General features: G+C 44.4%; 1 protein-coding gene across 2 annotated transcripts; it reads right to left on the bottom strand.

Annotated features, from left to right (window-relative positions):
- Nucleotides 1-369: 369 nt before the first annotated feature.
- CSNK1E (casein kinase 1 epsilon) lies at nucleotides 370-15,727 on the bottom strand. 2 transcript variants are annotated; one of them, XM_069967245.1, is made up of 10 exons: nucleotides 15,709-15,727; nucleotides 14,679-14,789; nucleotides 14,258-14,406; nucleotides 12,611-12,839; nucleotides 11,124-11,294; nucleotides 7,675-7,823; nucleotides 7,364-7,556; nucleotides 6,311-6,450; nucleotides 4,399-4,460; nucleotides 370-1,702 (listed from the first exon to the last, which is right to left on the bottom strand). In XM_069967245.1, the coding sequence occupies exons 2-9, from the start codon at nucleotides 14,692-14,694 to the stop codon at nucleotides 4,428-4,430; spliced, it is 1,080 nt and encodes a 359-aa protein (XP_069823346.1). In that variant the 5' UTR covers nucleotides 14,695-14,789; nucleotides 15,709-15,727; the 3' UTR covers nucleotides 370-1,702; nucleotides 4,399-4,427. The 2 variants fall into 2 exon arrangements, with proteins under 2 accessions (XP_069823346.1, XP_069823347.1); XM_069967246.1 differs by lacking the exon at nucleotides 15,709-15,727 and having other exon boundaries at nucleotides 14,679-14,785.
- Between the last annotated feature and the right edge of the window lie 309 nt (nucleotides 15,728-16,036).

Genomic DNA, 16,036 nt, shown 5'->3' on the forward strand with positions numbered 1-16,036 from the left:
ATCATTCCTGATGCCAGAAGTATCTTCTTGCTACTGCACGGATACAAATGCGCGGCCGGGTAGCGTAGAGATTTAAACAGTTTTAGAGCTCCCAGCATCATCATGAATAAGGATCCCAAAGTCCAGTCTCTAGCATATTAAACTGTTCAGGTTCGGCCGCATTCTCTGAACCTAAATTTCTCTGCGTTTTAATCCCGGCAGCTGGAAAAGTTGGATGCTGCCCTAGGGAATCCTGGAAAACATGGATTCAGCCTATAGCTGACAATGTGCCTGCAGCAGTATATGTCAGCGTAACTTTTATTATACCTAGAAAGAAGAACAAACAGGACACCACACTTTCTTCACAGTCTGACAATAAGTCCGGACACCTTTTAGTCACTTCATCATTTTCTACTTTATTACCTCAAATTAACAAACACATTAAAGCTGAAAAAAGTCTATATTTACACAGGAAGTACAAAAAACCCCCAAAAAAGTTGCGTATCCCCTCCCCCCCCAAAACTGGAATTTTTTTTTTGCATTTTTTTAAAATTATAAAGTAATAAAAATTACCACAAATAAAAAAAAAAAAAAAAAAAAAGAAGAAAAACGTAAATATATAGTAAATAAATTAGGAAAAAAGCAAAACAATTGTTAAATATTGAAACAGTTTGGAGGGTGTGTAAGAGGACTAGTTACATGGCGCCATCTGGAGGTGGAGACTGGCCAGGACACGGTGAGAAATAGGAGCTTGAACATTCGGTATCCCACCATCCGGACCACCCCGACCATTTACGACCCTCGCTAAATATTTTATACATTTATATATATGCACCTTCACAGTCTTCATCAGGAAAGTCACGAAGCAGCCATCTTAGTCTCTGTCACTGCAGGAGGGCGAGGGGGGGGGGAGGAGGTGCAGAATGATGTGCATTGTTTTTTTTGTAAAAGAAATAGACCACAAGCCACTAGCAGCCACAGTGGGAGATACCCAACAATAAACCTACTACTAAAATACTATTAACCTAGAAATAAAACGGCCAGGGACAGCCGGCATTGCCCACCGTCCAGGCAACTCCACCTTTTCCTCTGAATTCTGCACGGTTCTTTGGAGCAGGTGCATACTAAAAGCAAGCTAGGCCTCCACTGTGGACAGGGTATTAAGCAGCCATCTTGACCCTCTCCAAACCTTTAAGGGATCGTAAAGCCCCATCTATCTCTTCCATCATCAGCCAGAGAAGGCTGGAAGTGGGGTGAATCGAGCCCAACCCAGGCTCCCGTACCTAGGAAAGGCTTCACTCTCGTAATGGTGACAAGTCTTCACTCCTCAGCTCGCTAACTCTTCTCATCTTTAAAGTCATAAGAAAAAAAAAATGTACAGCTAAAATCTTACATTTAGAAAAAATGTAAAGTTATAGTTTTTTTTTGGGTGGGGGAGGGAGGTGGTGGTTTGGGGAGGTAAGCTAAAAAATAAAAAGAATATATACAGTATATATCTATATGTAGTGTTCAGTTTAGAAGAAGCAGGAAGAACTTCTGCCGTCCTGGACTGCCAAGTATGTCTGGAAGGAAAGGGGCGAGGCGTTTCCCTCCTTGAAGTTCTCTTGTCTGCGCTAGAGCCAGCATCTTCGGCGTGGCTCTCTTCGTTGGCAGAAAATAAAAGTTTTTTTTAAAAAAATGTATTTTTGTCGTCTTTAAAAGAAAATGAAATACAGTGAAGACACTGGAAAGAAAGAGAAAGAAGTGTTAACGTTATATTACTGCATGTCATACAGCAGGAGACATACAAAGAGCTAGGGACTAAGTCGGAGCTGGGGTTGGCCTTTCTAATGGATACCTGCAAAAACAGGCGTCCTATCCTCAGAATATGATGTAATATGTCATTTGAATATGTCTTATTTTTTTGCAACTCATTGACGTATGAGCGTAAAACAGCATCAAAACAGATTCATTAGAATGTGCTGTGTAATTGGAAAAAAAAGAAAAAAAAAGTCAGTTTTTTCAATGAATAAGAAGGGAAGTGACAACCACTATTTTACTCCACACCAAGCAGCACTCCAAGTATTGATTCCATACTACAGTAAAAGGGGAACTACCAGCAGGTTAGAGTCGTCTAATTCAGCTCCCTAGGGGGCACGGGGCACTGAGGATGAAGGTCCACCCCTTCTAATGATCATTAATAGGGGGCCGCTATGAACACTTACTGTAAAGGTTAAAGGGGTAGTGCGGCGGTAAGCAATTATTCACTAAACACACATAACAAAGTTATACAACTTTGTAATGTATGTTATGTTAGTGAATGGCCCCATTCCCCGTGTTCCCCCCCCACCCCGGAAGTGTAGTGCTCTATACTCACCTGATTCGTGTCGACCCCCGTCCTCCATCTTGTTAACAATGATGTCATCTTCGGGCGGCCGGCCAAACCGCTCCGACAGTCCCTAGTGCCGGCCGCCCTCTGAAGTGTCATCAGCTGCTCAGCCGCGATTGGCGGGGTTGACACGGATCAGGTGAGTATAGAGCACTACACTTCCAGGTCTAGCGTGGGTGGGGGGGAAACACGGGGATGGGGGCCATTCACTAACATAACATACATTACAAAGTTGTATAACTTTGTAATGTGTGTTATTTAGTGAATAATTGCTTACCGCCGCACTACCCCTTTAAAGGTTCTGCAGACGAGCGCCAATCTTGGTCATTGGTGCTTGTTTGCGGCCTTTGGCCTTATTCACACGTTCCGTAATTTACGGATCCGTATTTCCGTATCAGAGTTAGTGCAAATTGAAGTCTATTGGGCTATTCACACGATCAGTAGCAGAAATGGATGAAAATCAATCCATAAAAAAAAAAGGACATGTCCTAGTGCGGACCCGATGCAGACCCAGATTTTTTCACGGATGCTCTCATTGACATCAATTGTCTACGGATTGCAACATGTTTGGCATCCGTATTTCCGTAGAAAAATATGGATAACTCATGCTCCTATTTGCACAGCAGTATATAGAAGTGCTGGGATCTATAGTTCTCCGGATCTCTGTTGCTGCACACCGTATGCCGATTGTAGCAGAATCCTATCGTGTGCCGATTATAGCAGAATCAGTAGACGAATGTATTGAGGCAGTGTTGGTGATGGTATATCAGAGAGCTGGGATCTGTAGTACTCCACAAGGTGAAGACCATACAGAAGGGTGCCTGCTCGGAACATTGCATACTTTATATTGTGCCGAATTTAGCTGACAGGCCATTCATTCACTGCTCACAGTCTCTTAATTGATTCATTGATACTTTCCTAACCATATAGTAAACACCAATTTATTGAGCTAATTGGTAATGATGATTGGCAGCTGGGCTACAAAGGTACAAGTACCAATTAGCTCAATAAATTGGTGTTTACTATGTGGTTAGGAAAGTATCAATGAAAGTATCAATGAATCAATTAAGAGCACTGATGGCAGAACGGCACAGGAGGATCGCATAGGAGATCGCATCCTTACCGCAGGAGGGGTCTGATGCCGCCGCAGGAGGGGGTCTGATGCCGCCGCAGGAGGGGGTCTGATGCCGCCGCAGGAGGGGGTCTGATGCCGCCGCAGGAGGGGGTCTGATGCCGCCGCAGGAGGGGGTCTGATGCCGCCGCAGGAGGGGGTCTGATGCCGCCGCAGGAGGGGGTCTGATGCCGCCGCAGGAGGGGGTCTGATGCCGCCGCAGGAGGGGGTCTGATGCCGCCGCAGGAGGGGGTCTGATGCCGCCGCAGGAGGGGGTCTGATGCCGCCGCAGGAGGGGGTCTGATGCCGCCGCAGGAGGGGGTCTGATGCCGCCGCAGGAGGGGGTCTGATGCCGCCGCAGGAGGGGGTCTGATGCCGCCGCAGGAGGGGGTCTGATGCCGCCGCAGGAGGGGGTCTGATGCCGCCGCAGGAGGGGGTCTGATGCCGCCGCAGGAGGGGGTCTGATGCCGCCGCAGGAGGGGGTCTGATGCCGCCGCAGGAGGGGGTCTGATGCAGCCGCAGGAGGGGGTCTGATGCAGCCGCAGGAGGGGGTCTGATGCAGCCGCAGGAGGGGGTCTGCCATTCATTCACTGCTCAGTTGAAGTCTGGTCCAGTAACGGATGGAATACGGATGGAATACGGATGTCCAATCCGCAATTTCTCACGGGTTGTTTCAGGACCAGAAAAAAATACTAAACGTGTGCATAAGGCCTTAGTCAGGCAACTTAGGTCTATTTAGATCTATTTCCTGAAATAATACTTAAAACAAAAAAAAAGCGCAAAAGTGTATGGCTGGGATCTAGATTGAACATAGTCACTAGTAGACTATAATATTTGATGGTATCTAAATGTATACTCTCCCAGAGATGTTATGTGAATGGGCTCTAAAAGTTGTAACAAGTAGCACAACTACCAGTAATTGTGAAATAAGAGATCTCACCTAAGCAAACATTGGTCCAGTGACAGCCTTCATTTTCCCAGATGGTCAAACGGTACGCTGGCCTAAAGGAGAAACAAGAAACCAATCACTGAGAAGCTCCACAATATATATTTTGCATGAATTGTGACTGTAACCGCAATGAATTCTCACAAAACCAGAGTAGAAGACCCTAATCACAGGCTTCATTTTGGATTTGAAAGTAGCCTTAAATTGACAATAAATGATGTAACTCGCTGGCAGACCAGTGCCAATCTAGTTTTGCTCAGAGACTATGGGGGAGATTTAATCAAACTAGTGTAAAGAATTGGCTCACTAGCCCCTAGCAACCAATCAGATTCCACCCTTCATTTTCCAAAGAGTCTGAGGAAAGAAAAGTGGAATCTGATTGGTTGCTAGGGGCAACGGAGCCAATTCTACTTTACACCAGTTAGATTATTTCACTTCTATTTGCTGTATAGACATAGGGGGAAATTTATCAAATATACTTTAAAGCAACAACACAGCACAAAAAACATTGCAAACTCCATACTGTGTAAATCTATTTAACAGCCTGACCTGCTTCTGTCTCTGCACCATTTATGGGGCTTGCAGAATGGGAGTGTGTAAAGCTAGGAGGCAGCCCCCCCCAAAAAAAACAAACAAAAAAAACAACAACTTCCTATATCTGTCTAGAAAACATCTTTAAAAGGAGTACTCTGGTCTTTAAAAAAATTTTTTTTTTAAATATTGCGGTCCTTTTATACAACAGAATAAAGATCCTATTATTCCCTCACAACACTCCCCTGGTTCAACCTTTGAACACTCCCACTTCCAAGACAGACTCGTCTTGGGGCCCAATTACACAGAGTTATAATCTGACGAATCAGGCCAATTCGGCAGATTATGAGATTTTATATATATATATATATATATATATATAATATATATATATATATAATTATAATTTACTTTAATTTTTAGGAAGATATAGCTGCACTCCTTATGCAGGTATATTGAGTGCTTGCAGGTAGGTTGTGACCAAGGACCCTCTTTTTAGCATCAAGGTAAATTCACAGTGAATACAGCGCAGCAAATTATAAAAGGGGTGGGACCTTTTGACGGCCTCCCGCCGTTATTTAAAAAAAAAAAAAAAAAAATTATATATAATCTCATACACACACACACACACAGAGCCCTAAAGGGCCTATTCCACGAAGCGATAATCGGCCGAATAGAGAGAACAATCAGCCGATGATCGGGTCATCGGCTGATCATTCATTTGCGGCGTGGGACCGGGAGAAGTAGAAGAACTGCGCCTGGACAGGTAATGTATGAAACAAGGGCTGCAAGGACATCGGTAACGATGTCCCTGCAGCCCTCGCTAACTATTGTCGGGCCGTGGAATAGGCCCAGTAAACGAGCGCTTATCTAGCAGATCGGCGCTCATTTACATCGTTGATCGGGCCCTGCTCGGCCCGTGGAATAGGACCCTTACATCACAATTATCAGGCCGTGTAATAGGCTCAGTAAGAGAGGGCCAATCTAGCAGATCTAGGCCGAATCTTAAAGCTCACTATTTACATTGTGTATATTCAGGTTTTTAGTTGCAGCTATTGGATCCAAAGCCCGGAACAGATTATAAAGGGAGAATATAAAGAAAGACTTCTTTACTCCAATTGATTCCTGATCTTGTATTCAATAATTGCAAATAAAATCCTGAAGGTGTGAACTACATGCTTATGGGTTGTTCGGGAAATAGAAGATGACTCAAGCCTTCGGCTACTCACCACTCATTTCCTGTATTTCCTTGTCTTGAGAGTTTACCTTCCAAGAAGTGGAAATACAGGAAGTGAGGGCTTAAAACCATCTTTTGCTCTCCAGACAACCCCTTTAATCATTCACTTTGAGGACATTCACATGAGGACAGCCTCACCTGTGATGCTGAAATCCGTGACACTTCTTGCCTCCCTGTGAGATCAGAGGATGAGACATTTGCTGGGGCTCCCCGATGTAACCTCATGCTGACCTTGCGTTCTCTGTCCACCCGTGAGATCGCCCGGGGAGACGTGTTACCTGGAGCAACAAGAGGCAAAATGAGACGTAAGCATCGTATATCACCAGAAAGTAGCTGTGTTTTTTCTCATTCTGAATACCTGTTTTAATACTCACAGTGAAAGCCTAGACTAGACAGTCTGAAATGGTTAAATTTGGCACAATTTTAATTTGCTTGCTTTAGCTCAATATTTTTTTGCCAAAGTTTTGGCAAAATTTGCCCCCTTTAATTAAACCCATGCACTTGTGTTAGAGATGGGGCAGGTGTCTAAAAATGGAGCAAGTCCTGAGTAATTTTTCCCCACAAATAAGCCAGAATTCTGGCACATTTGGGATAGTAAATCTGCCCTCAATGTCTTTATCTGAATAATAATATGATGCAATAGTACTAAAGGACCAGGATATTAGTCATATCAGAATCCTCTAAAAAAAGCCGCTAGGGAATACATGACAAATGTTTAAGTGCATGGGGAGGCCGGCAGTTATTAAAGGCGTATACACACTCAGGCGTCTATTCACACACTCAGGATCTGCAGAAGGTTTTATGCTGTGTTCCATCATTTAGCACCATCCTGCAGATCCTGCATGCGTGACAAAGGAAGATAAACAGTGATTTATAGGACTGCTCAAAAGAAGCGATCAGTCGGTGAGTGGCATCTTTCCACTCCTTGACTGATCGATGACACTTTTACACGGCCCAATTATCGGCTAAATTAGCATTTCTACCAACGATCATTGGCGATAATTGGCCCATATAAGTCGGCTTACGTGTGACAAAGGCTTCAGTCACTGATGGGGTCCATGAACTGCTTCTACTAGGCACAGCCACACCTAGATACATTAGCTACCCAAAATCCAATGCAAATAATATTGCCAGGATTGGTCAAGTCTCTGGGATTTTAGGAGGAGAGAAGTCTAGCTGGCAGACACATACCACTCTGCTGAATTCTGGAGGCTGGTGTAGAGGCTACAGGGTCTCCACCGTTCCTTAACCGATTAGGGGCTGCACCTGCTGGAGGGCCTGGAGGTAGTGCTCGAGTGGTGGAGCCTCTCAGCTGCCCCATTCTCTCTTCTCGATCATGTTCCCTTCTTTCCCTGTCCATATCTTCTGGATTCCGAGCTGCGCCCTACAACCAAAACACAAAGAAATATTTTACAACAAAACCAGAAAGTAGGGCCTTATGTGTATCAAATATAAAAACAGATGGATCTTATGACAAACCAATGGCTCTATGAAATACTCACAAATTTCAGCATGTTCCAATCAAACACGTAGTCATATGAAAACCCTTGCCGATGGAAGAGGTTACGGAATAGCTGCCTCAGGTAAGAATAGTCGGGCTTGTCATCAAATCGCAGGGAACGGCAGAAATTCAGATATGTAGAGAACTCGGCTGGAAGACAAAAATGGACAAACAATGTCTCAATAACCTGGTAATCATTTACTGTACCTTCCATTATATTACCAGCGGGCTGAAAGATACTTTTTATGGCTATATATAGAGATATCGGAGGTGTCTGTGCCAAGACCCTGACATGTCAAAAGTCACAGCGCCAATTCTAGCTTCATTAATAGATGCACACAGAAACGAGCAACACTACAGTAATAGCCCTAATACACTAAAGATTATCGGCCTTACTTGTCCGATAACCAGTCGTTCAGGCTGATAATCGTTTTGTGTAATGGGACATGTTAAATGGCCGCAATCAGTCATCTGATCGTAGACTTTCAACATGTGTTGAAATTATACAGCGACGGGCTGCTGTGAGTCACTCCGCTGACTTCAATGAGCCACCTGAACGTTCTAAGGATTGTTCGGGCAGCCTTTTTCGCTGCCTTTCCACATAATAGCACAGGCAGCAAGCGGGGAATGAGGGGGAAGTGAGCGCTGCATTGAAACGTCAGCACTTATTTCCCCTGGATTATAGGGCCGTGTAATATTGTCTTAAGAATTTACTTTTCCCTCTTTTTTTTTTTTCTTAATTCTTTCCCTGTGGGACAGCTATATTGGCGCCCTCCTTTTATTGTATAGTGAGCACAGTAGGATATATTCATTTTATGGCAGATGAACTCAATAGGTGTCAATTGACAGTCCTCTAACATTTTCAGTCTCCAGGAAGTGACAGGAGACAGCCCCCTCCCCCAGAGGCCGGGGAAGATGCACACGGAGCTTTATCTGTGTATATACAATGGGTTGCTATCCTACCTTATCTATACCTCCAGCAGAACAATAGAGCTGTCAGTAACCTGCCCATCCTCTGATGGTAAGTAAGGAGTTCATTCTTCTTTCCCCTCTCCCCCAGCCTATGTGCATATAAACAATGTGCATGACACTAAAGGTCCTATTTTATGGAACGATTATCGTGCAAAAAACCCACCAAAGTGATCATTGTTAGGTATGAAAGGGTTAAACCCCCTATGACACGGAGCGATGCAGAGGAGCAAACTAGTGCTGTCAGCGCTTGCTTGCGCCTCGTTCCCCGCTACACGGTGCGACAGCAGCAGATGGTTGCCATCTTAAGGTCCTATTCCACGGAACGATTATCGGTCATATTCGTCCGATGATCGTCCCGTGGATAAGAAGGCAACAATCAGCTGACATTGTTCATTTCAGCTGTTCGTTGCAGTAGTTTGTCTTTCAACAATCTGCTGCAGTCGCTCCGTGGAATAGGAGCGCCGGCAGCAGACCGCCACTATCCTCTATGGGCTGTCCGGACGATCTAACGATGACCCGGGCCGCCCCCTGCAGCTCTCAGCGGGCCCTCCCTCACTCACCCGCTGCAAGCGCTGACAGCGCTAGTTTGCTCCTCCATGTTGCCCCGTGGAATAGGGGCTTTAGTCTTTTGTCTTTCAACATGTTGAAAGACAACGACACACAATAATCAGCTGACATTGTTCATGTCGGCTGATCGTTTTCTTCTATTACACAAGACGATTATCGGCCGTAATGGCGGATAATCCTTTCGTGTAATAGAGCCTTAAGCAAGCGCACAACGAACACAAAATAGTTAGATTGTCGCCGATTGTGATAATTCAGCATATCAAAAAAACATCTTGTCTTTGGCTGAATTTCGCCAATCCATTCATGTTATATAAATCTCTCAGACGCTCGGGAAAAAACCCCAAAAACATTCTCTTGCTGCAAATGATTAGCGACCATATAATGACTGCAAAAATTATCGTTCATAACAGCAATCATTGAACATAATAACGTTAGAAATGTTAGCTACTATATTGCCAGTTTGGGGGCAGCTTCCTCCGCCGGCGGTGTTGGCTGGGAGTTTTTTTTTTTTTTTGGGGGGGGGGGGGGGGGGGGGGGGGCATTTTGGGTCTGGTCCTGTGGCATGGGGGTTGCGGGGCCATTCCATGGCCCCCCTTCCCTGCCCATGCACGCCTGCGGGGGTGGTGGTCACTGACCGGCACAGTGTGGACTTAAGTGTAGGGACCCATGTGTATCAGACACCTGCACGCGGTACATGGGGCAGTGTGGCTTGATCAATTCCTACACAAAATTCTGATGTTTTTATGCAGCCGAGAGGCACTAGTGTAAGCCATAGGTGTGAGGTGCAGCGCTCTTTTTCTTCCCTGAACCGTATATTGCCAGTTATCACCAGCGATCGATCGTTTTGGCAGGATAATCGCTCCGTGTAACAGGGTTTTTTTAAGTTATAAAACAGCAAATCATTATCTGGAGCAACGTGATGCTCAGTCCATTATTGCAACAGGGATGTAATTATAAACAAGGCCACAAGAGGGCATCAGAACTGCAGATCTTCATGGCTGTGCTCTTTTAACCCTTGACAGCTCCCGGCTGGGTGAAGTCAGGAGGAGATGGCTCAATATAAGCAGTATGATTCTTATACCATATACTTAGATTATCGCTCTGTGTAATAAGGACAAGGATCAGCCAAAGATAACAATTATCGGCTAATCGTGCCTTGTGGTTCTGCCTAAAAATCATAGACCACAGACTGCATTTTTACGTGTAATAGCGGTGTGCGGCCGATGACTGCGTTAAGAGAATAATAAACTTTATAAATATCTGTCCCCGCTCCCCGGTATCTTCCTGGCTTCCAATTTTTCAAGTGACAGGCCTCTCATCCAATCACTGGCCAAGACAGGACAGTGCCTCGGCCAACGATTGGCTGAATGGCCTGTCACTTTAAAAGACAGTCTCTGCGGTTCTCACGGTAGCTGCGGGCAGAAACACCGGGGAACGTAGACAGGTATGTATATACTTTTTTTTTTTTTTTTTTTTTTGTACACACTAAAGGCAAGGGCTGCACGAACATTGCTAACAATGTCCGTGCAACCTTCGCTGCACTATAGACAAGCCTTATAATAGGCTCAATAAGCAAGTGCCGATCTAGCAGATAGGTGCTCGCTTACATCGAATTTCAGGCCGTGTAATAAGTCTCTTAAACTACATTATGTCAAGCTACTATATAATTGCTTTACCTAATATTGTATACTAAATATACATAACAGACTAATGCTTGGTACACACTGTTTAATGTAGGCGTTTTATGGGGGGAATTGTGTGCAATCCGTTTTTCCATTGAATTTCATTATAAAAATAGGATCAAAATGGATGCGTAATTTTTTTGCGTACACAGAAACGTGGTTGATGAAAAAAAAAAAAACCTGCAACATACTATGTCAGTTAAGTTTTTCACCAGTATGTAACACTCACAGGGGTAGCCTTTGCAGAGCACTTCAATAGGGGTCGACATTTTCTTCTCGCTGATACGTTCGTATTTCTGCCGTTTGGTTGCAGCTTTCAGTCCTTGCCAGGGAAGCGATCCGAGGTTAAAGTACATGAGGACATATCCCAAACTCTCCAAGTCATCTCGGCGACTTTGCTCTATATGGAAAAATAGCCAGTAAGAAGCAGCCTTCCCCAAAGCAGACACACAAGTGTAGAAAGACTAGATTATACCGGTCTAAATTACAAGCACTGACTGTAGTTCATTGTACATTTACTGACTGACAAAGGGAAAAAAAAAAAAAACAACAAAAAACACAAACACCAGCTTTAAAATTTTACATTGAAGTCTACGGTGGCGGATGAATCCAGAGCAGTGTTTAATTTGCATCAGTTTTTGATCCATTGTTTACCAGGATCTGCTCATCTACATCTGCATGATTGGAATGGTCATTATAACAGCTGGAGGGCAGTAGGATCCCCCCCCCCACCACTGATCTACATTGTACCGATTCATTCTTAACAAATAACAAACGCAGATGTGTACATCACCTTAAAGGGGTAATTCACTCCAAAAAATTTCTCACCCAAACTGGTGACAGAAAGTGCCAGATATTTGCAATTAACTTCTATTAAAAAGGACAACTCCGGCACTGATAAAAAAAAAAAAAAAAAAGAACTGAAACTCCAGTTGGTGTCTTCATTTTTTCTTCACTTCCTGGTTTGGGCTTTCCCATGATGCACTTTGTCTCCTGTGATGTCTGACTCTGTAAAACTGTTAGATGGCTTACAGCTTGTTCAGCCAATCAGAGCTGAGCAACCAGAGTCATCTGACAAAGGGAGGCTGGCTTAAAAGGGCTTAGACCCGCCTCCCTCTTGATGATGTCATGGTGACAAAATGGCTGCCACACAGCAGCCTGGGGTCAACAGTCATTAGGTAAGAAGGAGTTTACTTCACTTCCTGGTGGGGGATTGAGAGGGGGAAAGATAGGGAAGGGGGGCAGATAGGTTATTGTAATGTGTTTCCATTACTGGGAAACAGCTTTTCACTGGAGTTGTCCTTTAAAAAATCTCAAGTCTTTCAGTACTTATCTGCTGTATGTTCTGCAGGAAGTGGTATTCTTCCCAGTCTGGAGAGCAGGAGAGATTTTCTATAAGGATTTGCTGCAGCTCTGGACAGTTCCCAACATGGACAGTGGTGGCAGCAGAGAGCACCGTTTCAGACTGGAAAGAATACAACACTTCCTGCAGGACATACAGCAGCTGTTAAGTACTGAAAGACTGGAGCTTTGTAATAGAAGTAAGTTACAAATCTCTGGCACTTTCTAGCACCAGTTGATTTGAAAGAATGTTTTTTTGGGTGAACTACCCCATTAAAAGGGTTTAGTCTGCCCCTTCAAAGGCATATACGACATCCCTGCTGGTTTGAGAACGTGTTAGATATTTTCATATGGCTACGCTATACGATCACCTACCTATACCCAGATGAGTATTTATAGATGCATATCTAGCAGTCCCGGTCAGGTTCTTATTTTCTCGGTAGGGTATGTGTTGATGCGTCCGAGCATCGCGATATTTCTTGGCTAGGCCGAAATCAATGATATATACCAGGTTCCCCTTCTTTCCAAGTCCCATCAGGAAGTTGTCTGGTTTAACATCCCGATGAATGAAGTTCTTGGAGTGAATGTACTCAATGCGACTGATCTGGAAGATAAAAGGAATTATCAAGGACTATACCATATAACGTTGGCATGTATCCTTCCTAGAATATCTTAGATTATAACCAAAAAAAAAAAAAAAAAAAAATCTGGCCATCATAGCCGCAGCTGCCGTTATGTTGGCTCTGAGTCCCCGCTGCTTCCTTCTTTCTCTGACATTGTCCACACAGGTAAGGCCTACTCAGCCAGTCACTAGGGTCACGGCTGCAGCCATTGGCTGTATGAGCGGGTCGTGCCTGTGGGGACCACGCATCACAGGAAGGAAGCAGCTGCAGGGGAGCGGGGTAGGTCAGCATGGTTGCTTTGTTATGAGAAAAACACCCTAAGGCAGCAAGTCCTGGCCCAAGCAGACCTTGAATGACCTGAGCTGACAGCATTATAGATCATCGTCAGTTCGAGTCTCTAGTCTCACAGTCAAGCCAGGACTTGCTGGCTAATGGTGGCAACCATAGAGTCATTCTCTATCCTTAGGCAGGTGTCATTTTACAGGTGCACATTCCTAAGCTCCTTCCGCTATAGGAAATTTAGTTTCAGTTCTGTTTAAGTGAATGGCACCGAGCTATGTGGCCATTACAAAAAGTATAGCGCTGGGCCTGCTACACAAGGATTATGACAGGGTTTTATATTCAGGGGGCAGCATGTGGCGTCATTTTCAGGGACACAGTGTGTGGCAGCATTAAGGTCACCGCATCAGATAAAGTCAGCTGAACCAGCCAGCCCACTCTCTAAAGTGCATGGGGGTCTCGGGACGTAAAAGGTAGTGTTTAGAGATGAGCGAACCGGGTTCGAGTTGATCCGAACCCGAACGTTCGGCATTTGATTAGCTGGGGCTGCTGAACTTGGATAAAGCTCTAAGGTTGTTTGGAAAACATGGATACAGCCAATGACTATATCCATGTTTTCCACATAGCCTTAGGGCTTTATCCAACTTCAGCAGCCACCGCTAATCAAATGCCGAAAGTTCGGGTTCGGATCGACTCGAGCATGCTCCAGGTTCGCTCATCTCTAGTAGTGTTAAAAGGCAAAGGTAGTGTTAAAAGGTAACAATCAGACGACATGCACAATGTCAGCTGATCATTGTCTTTCAACACACTGAAAGAAAACAATGCCGATAGCGACAATCTGTTGCCCATTGCCCCGTCTAATATAAGCGGCGGCGGCAGTCTGCTGCTGTCACCTATGGGCCACTTGGAGGATCTAAAGATCATCCAGGCAGCCCCCCTGCTCGCTGTCTGTGCATGCAATAGCACCGACAGCAAGCGAGGAACAAGTGAGCACTGAGAGGTCGGCACTCACTTGTTCCTTTAATATCGGCCCGTAATAGGGCCTTAGAGGGGTCTATTTCACAAGATCAAAAAAAAAAAAAAAAGTTATTCTACGGCCACAATCATGTAACTTATTTACCATCTGATCCGCCAGGAGTAACACGGTCTTCAGGCTGAACTTGCGGGAACAAAAGTTAAAAAGGTCTTCTAGGCTGGGGCCAAGCAATTCCATCACCATCACATTGTAATCTCCCTCGGCTCCGCACCACTTGATGGAAGGAATTCCCACTGTCAGACAAGACGTTAATGTAAAGAGACACACGAGCAGATTGGGAGCTCAGCGGCTGATGACAATGTCATGACGTACAGAGCAGCACTAGTGGCTTTATATATAGCCGAGGTACGTTGGGATTACCAGCTACAAAAAGCAATCAAACTGGTATATAAGCGGCAGAGAATAAACGTAACGTCATCTACAATTACATCCAGCATTAGGGATGGGCACGGCTTTATTAGCTCATCCCATAGAGGGGTGGGCACAGGACCCCAATAGATCTTACCTCCTCCTTGCATCATCTTGTAGAATTTACTCTCAATATGCAACTGAGGGTGCTTTGTCTTCACACATTCCAGCTTAATGGCGACCTCCTCGCCGGTGGCAATATTTGCACCTGTGGAAACATGAGAAACAAATAAATGTCTCCTGTTGTGTACATCAGCCCATAAAAAACAAGTCTGCGCGCATCTCCCACATTGATAGAAATCACACTGGTTTACTTTCCCTCCTGCAAATCAAAGTTTTACTTTCACCGAGAATCCCTTAATGTGTGTACGTACACGTGCCAGTAGCTTTATTAAAAAACACACACACGGGAGGAAAAAAGCTAAAAAATTTGAGATCACACTCCTCTTCAGTGTCCTGTTTTTCTAGTCAACTTGATCTTATCCTCCTTAAGGGGGAACTCTGGCAAACAATAAAACATTTTTTCTGTATCAACTGGTGTCAGAAAGTTATACAGATTTGTAATTTTCTTCTATTAAAAAAATCTCAAGTCTTCCAGTACTTATCAACTGCTGTATGTTATGCAGGATGTGGTGTATTCTTTCTAGTCTGACACAGTGCTCTCTGCTGCCACCTCTGTCCATGTCAGGAACTGTCCAGAGCAGCGGCAAATCCTACAGAAAATCTCTTGTACTCTGGACAGTTCCTGACATGGACAGAGGTGGCAGCAGAGAGCACTGTCTCAGACTGGAAAGAATACACCACTCCCTGCAATACATACAGCAGCTGATAAGTACTGTAAGACACGGGATTTTTAAATGGAAGTAAACTACAAATCTGTTTAACTTTCTGGTACCAGTTGATTTGGGGGGGGGGGGGGAACCCATTTCGCTCTTTAAAGAGAATTTCTGGTAAAAACCACTGTATTATGTTGTAGCTTTCCATTAGATGGGTCTTCTGTTTTTTTGTATTGAAAATGGATTTTATTGAACAACAACAACAATAAAACGTGATGGGAAGGGGGTTTTCTACATGCTCAGACGCCCAGCAATCAGTTACTATTTATGGGAAATGCTATCTTGACTTACAGCGCAACCACAGGAGAAATTATGCATTGCATGTTCTCCATTCAGTCCATATGCTGCAGCCTAAGAAGAGTCCTCCAGAAGAAGAGACGCTGTTCTGTTTGTAACCGCTTTCCACTCCGACCCAAAAAGGAAGAGGTGGCAGCAGAGAGCACTGCGTCACACTAGAAAGAATACACCACTTCCTGCAGGACTTGCAGCAGCTCATAAGTACTGGAAGACTCAGTATTTTTAAATTAGAAGTAAATTACAAATCTATATAACTTTCTGACATCAGTTGATTTGAAAGAAGGGAATAAATAAATAACTGGAGTTACCCTTTAAGAAGGGT

The sequence above is a fragment of the Dendropsophus ebraccatus genome, chromosome 4 (assembly GCF_027789765.1).
Source record: "Dendropsophus ebraccatus isolate aDenEbr1 chromosome 4, aDenEbr1.pat, whole genome shotgun sequence".
In the NCBI taxonomy this organism is placed as follows: Eukaryota; Metazoa; Chordata; class Amphibia; order Anura; family Hylidae; genus Dendropsophus; species Dendropsophus ebraccatus.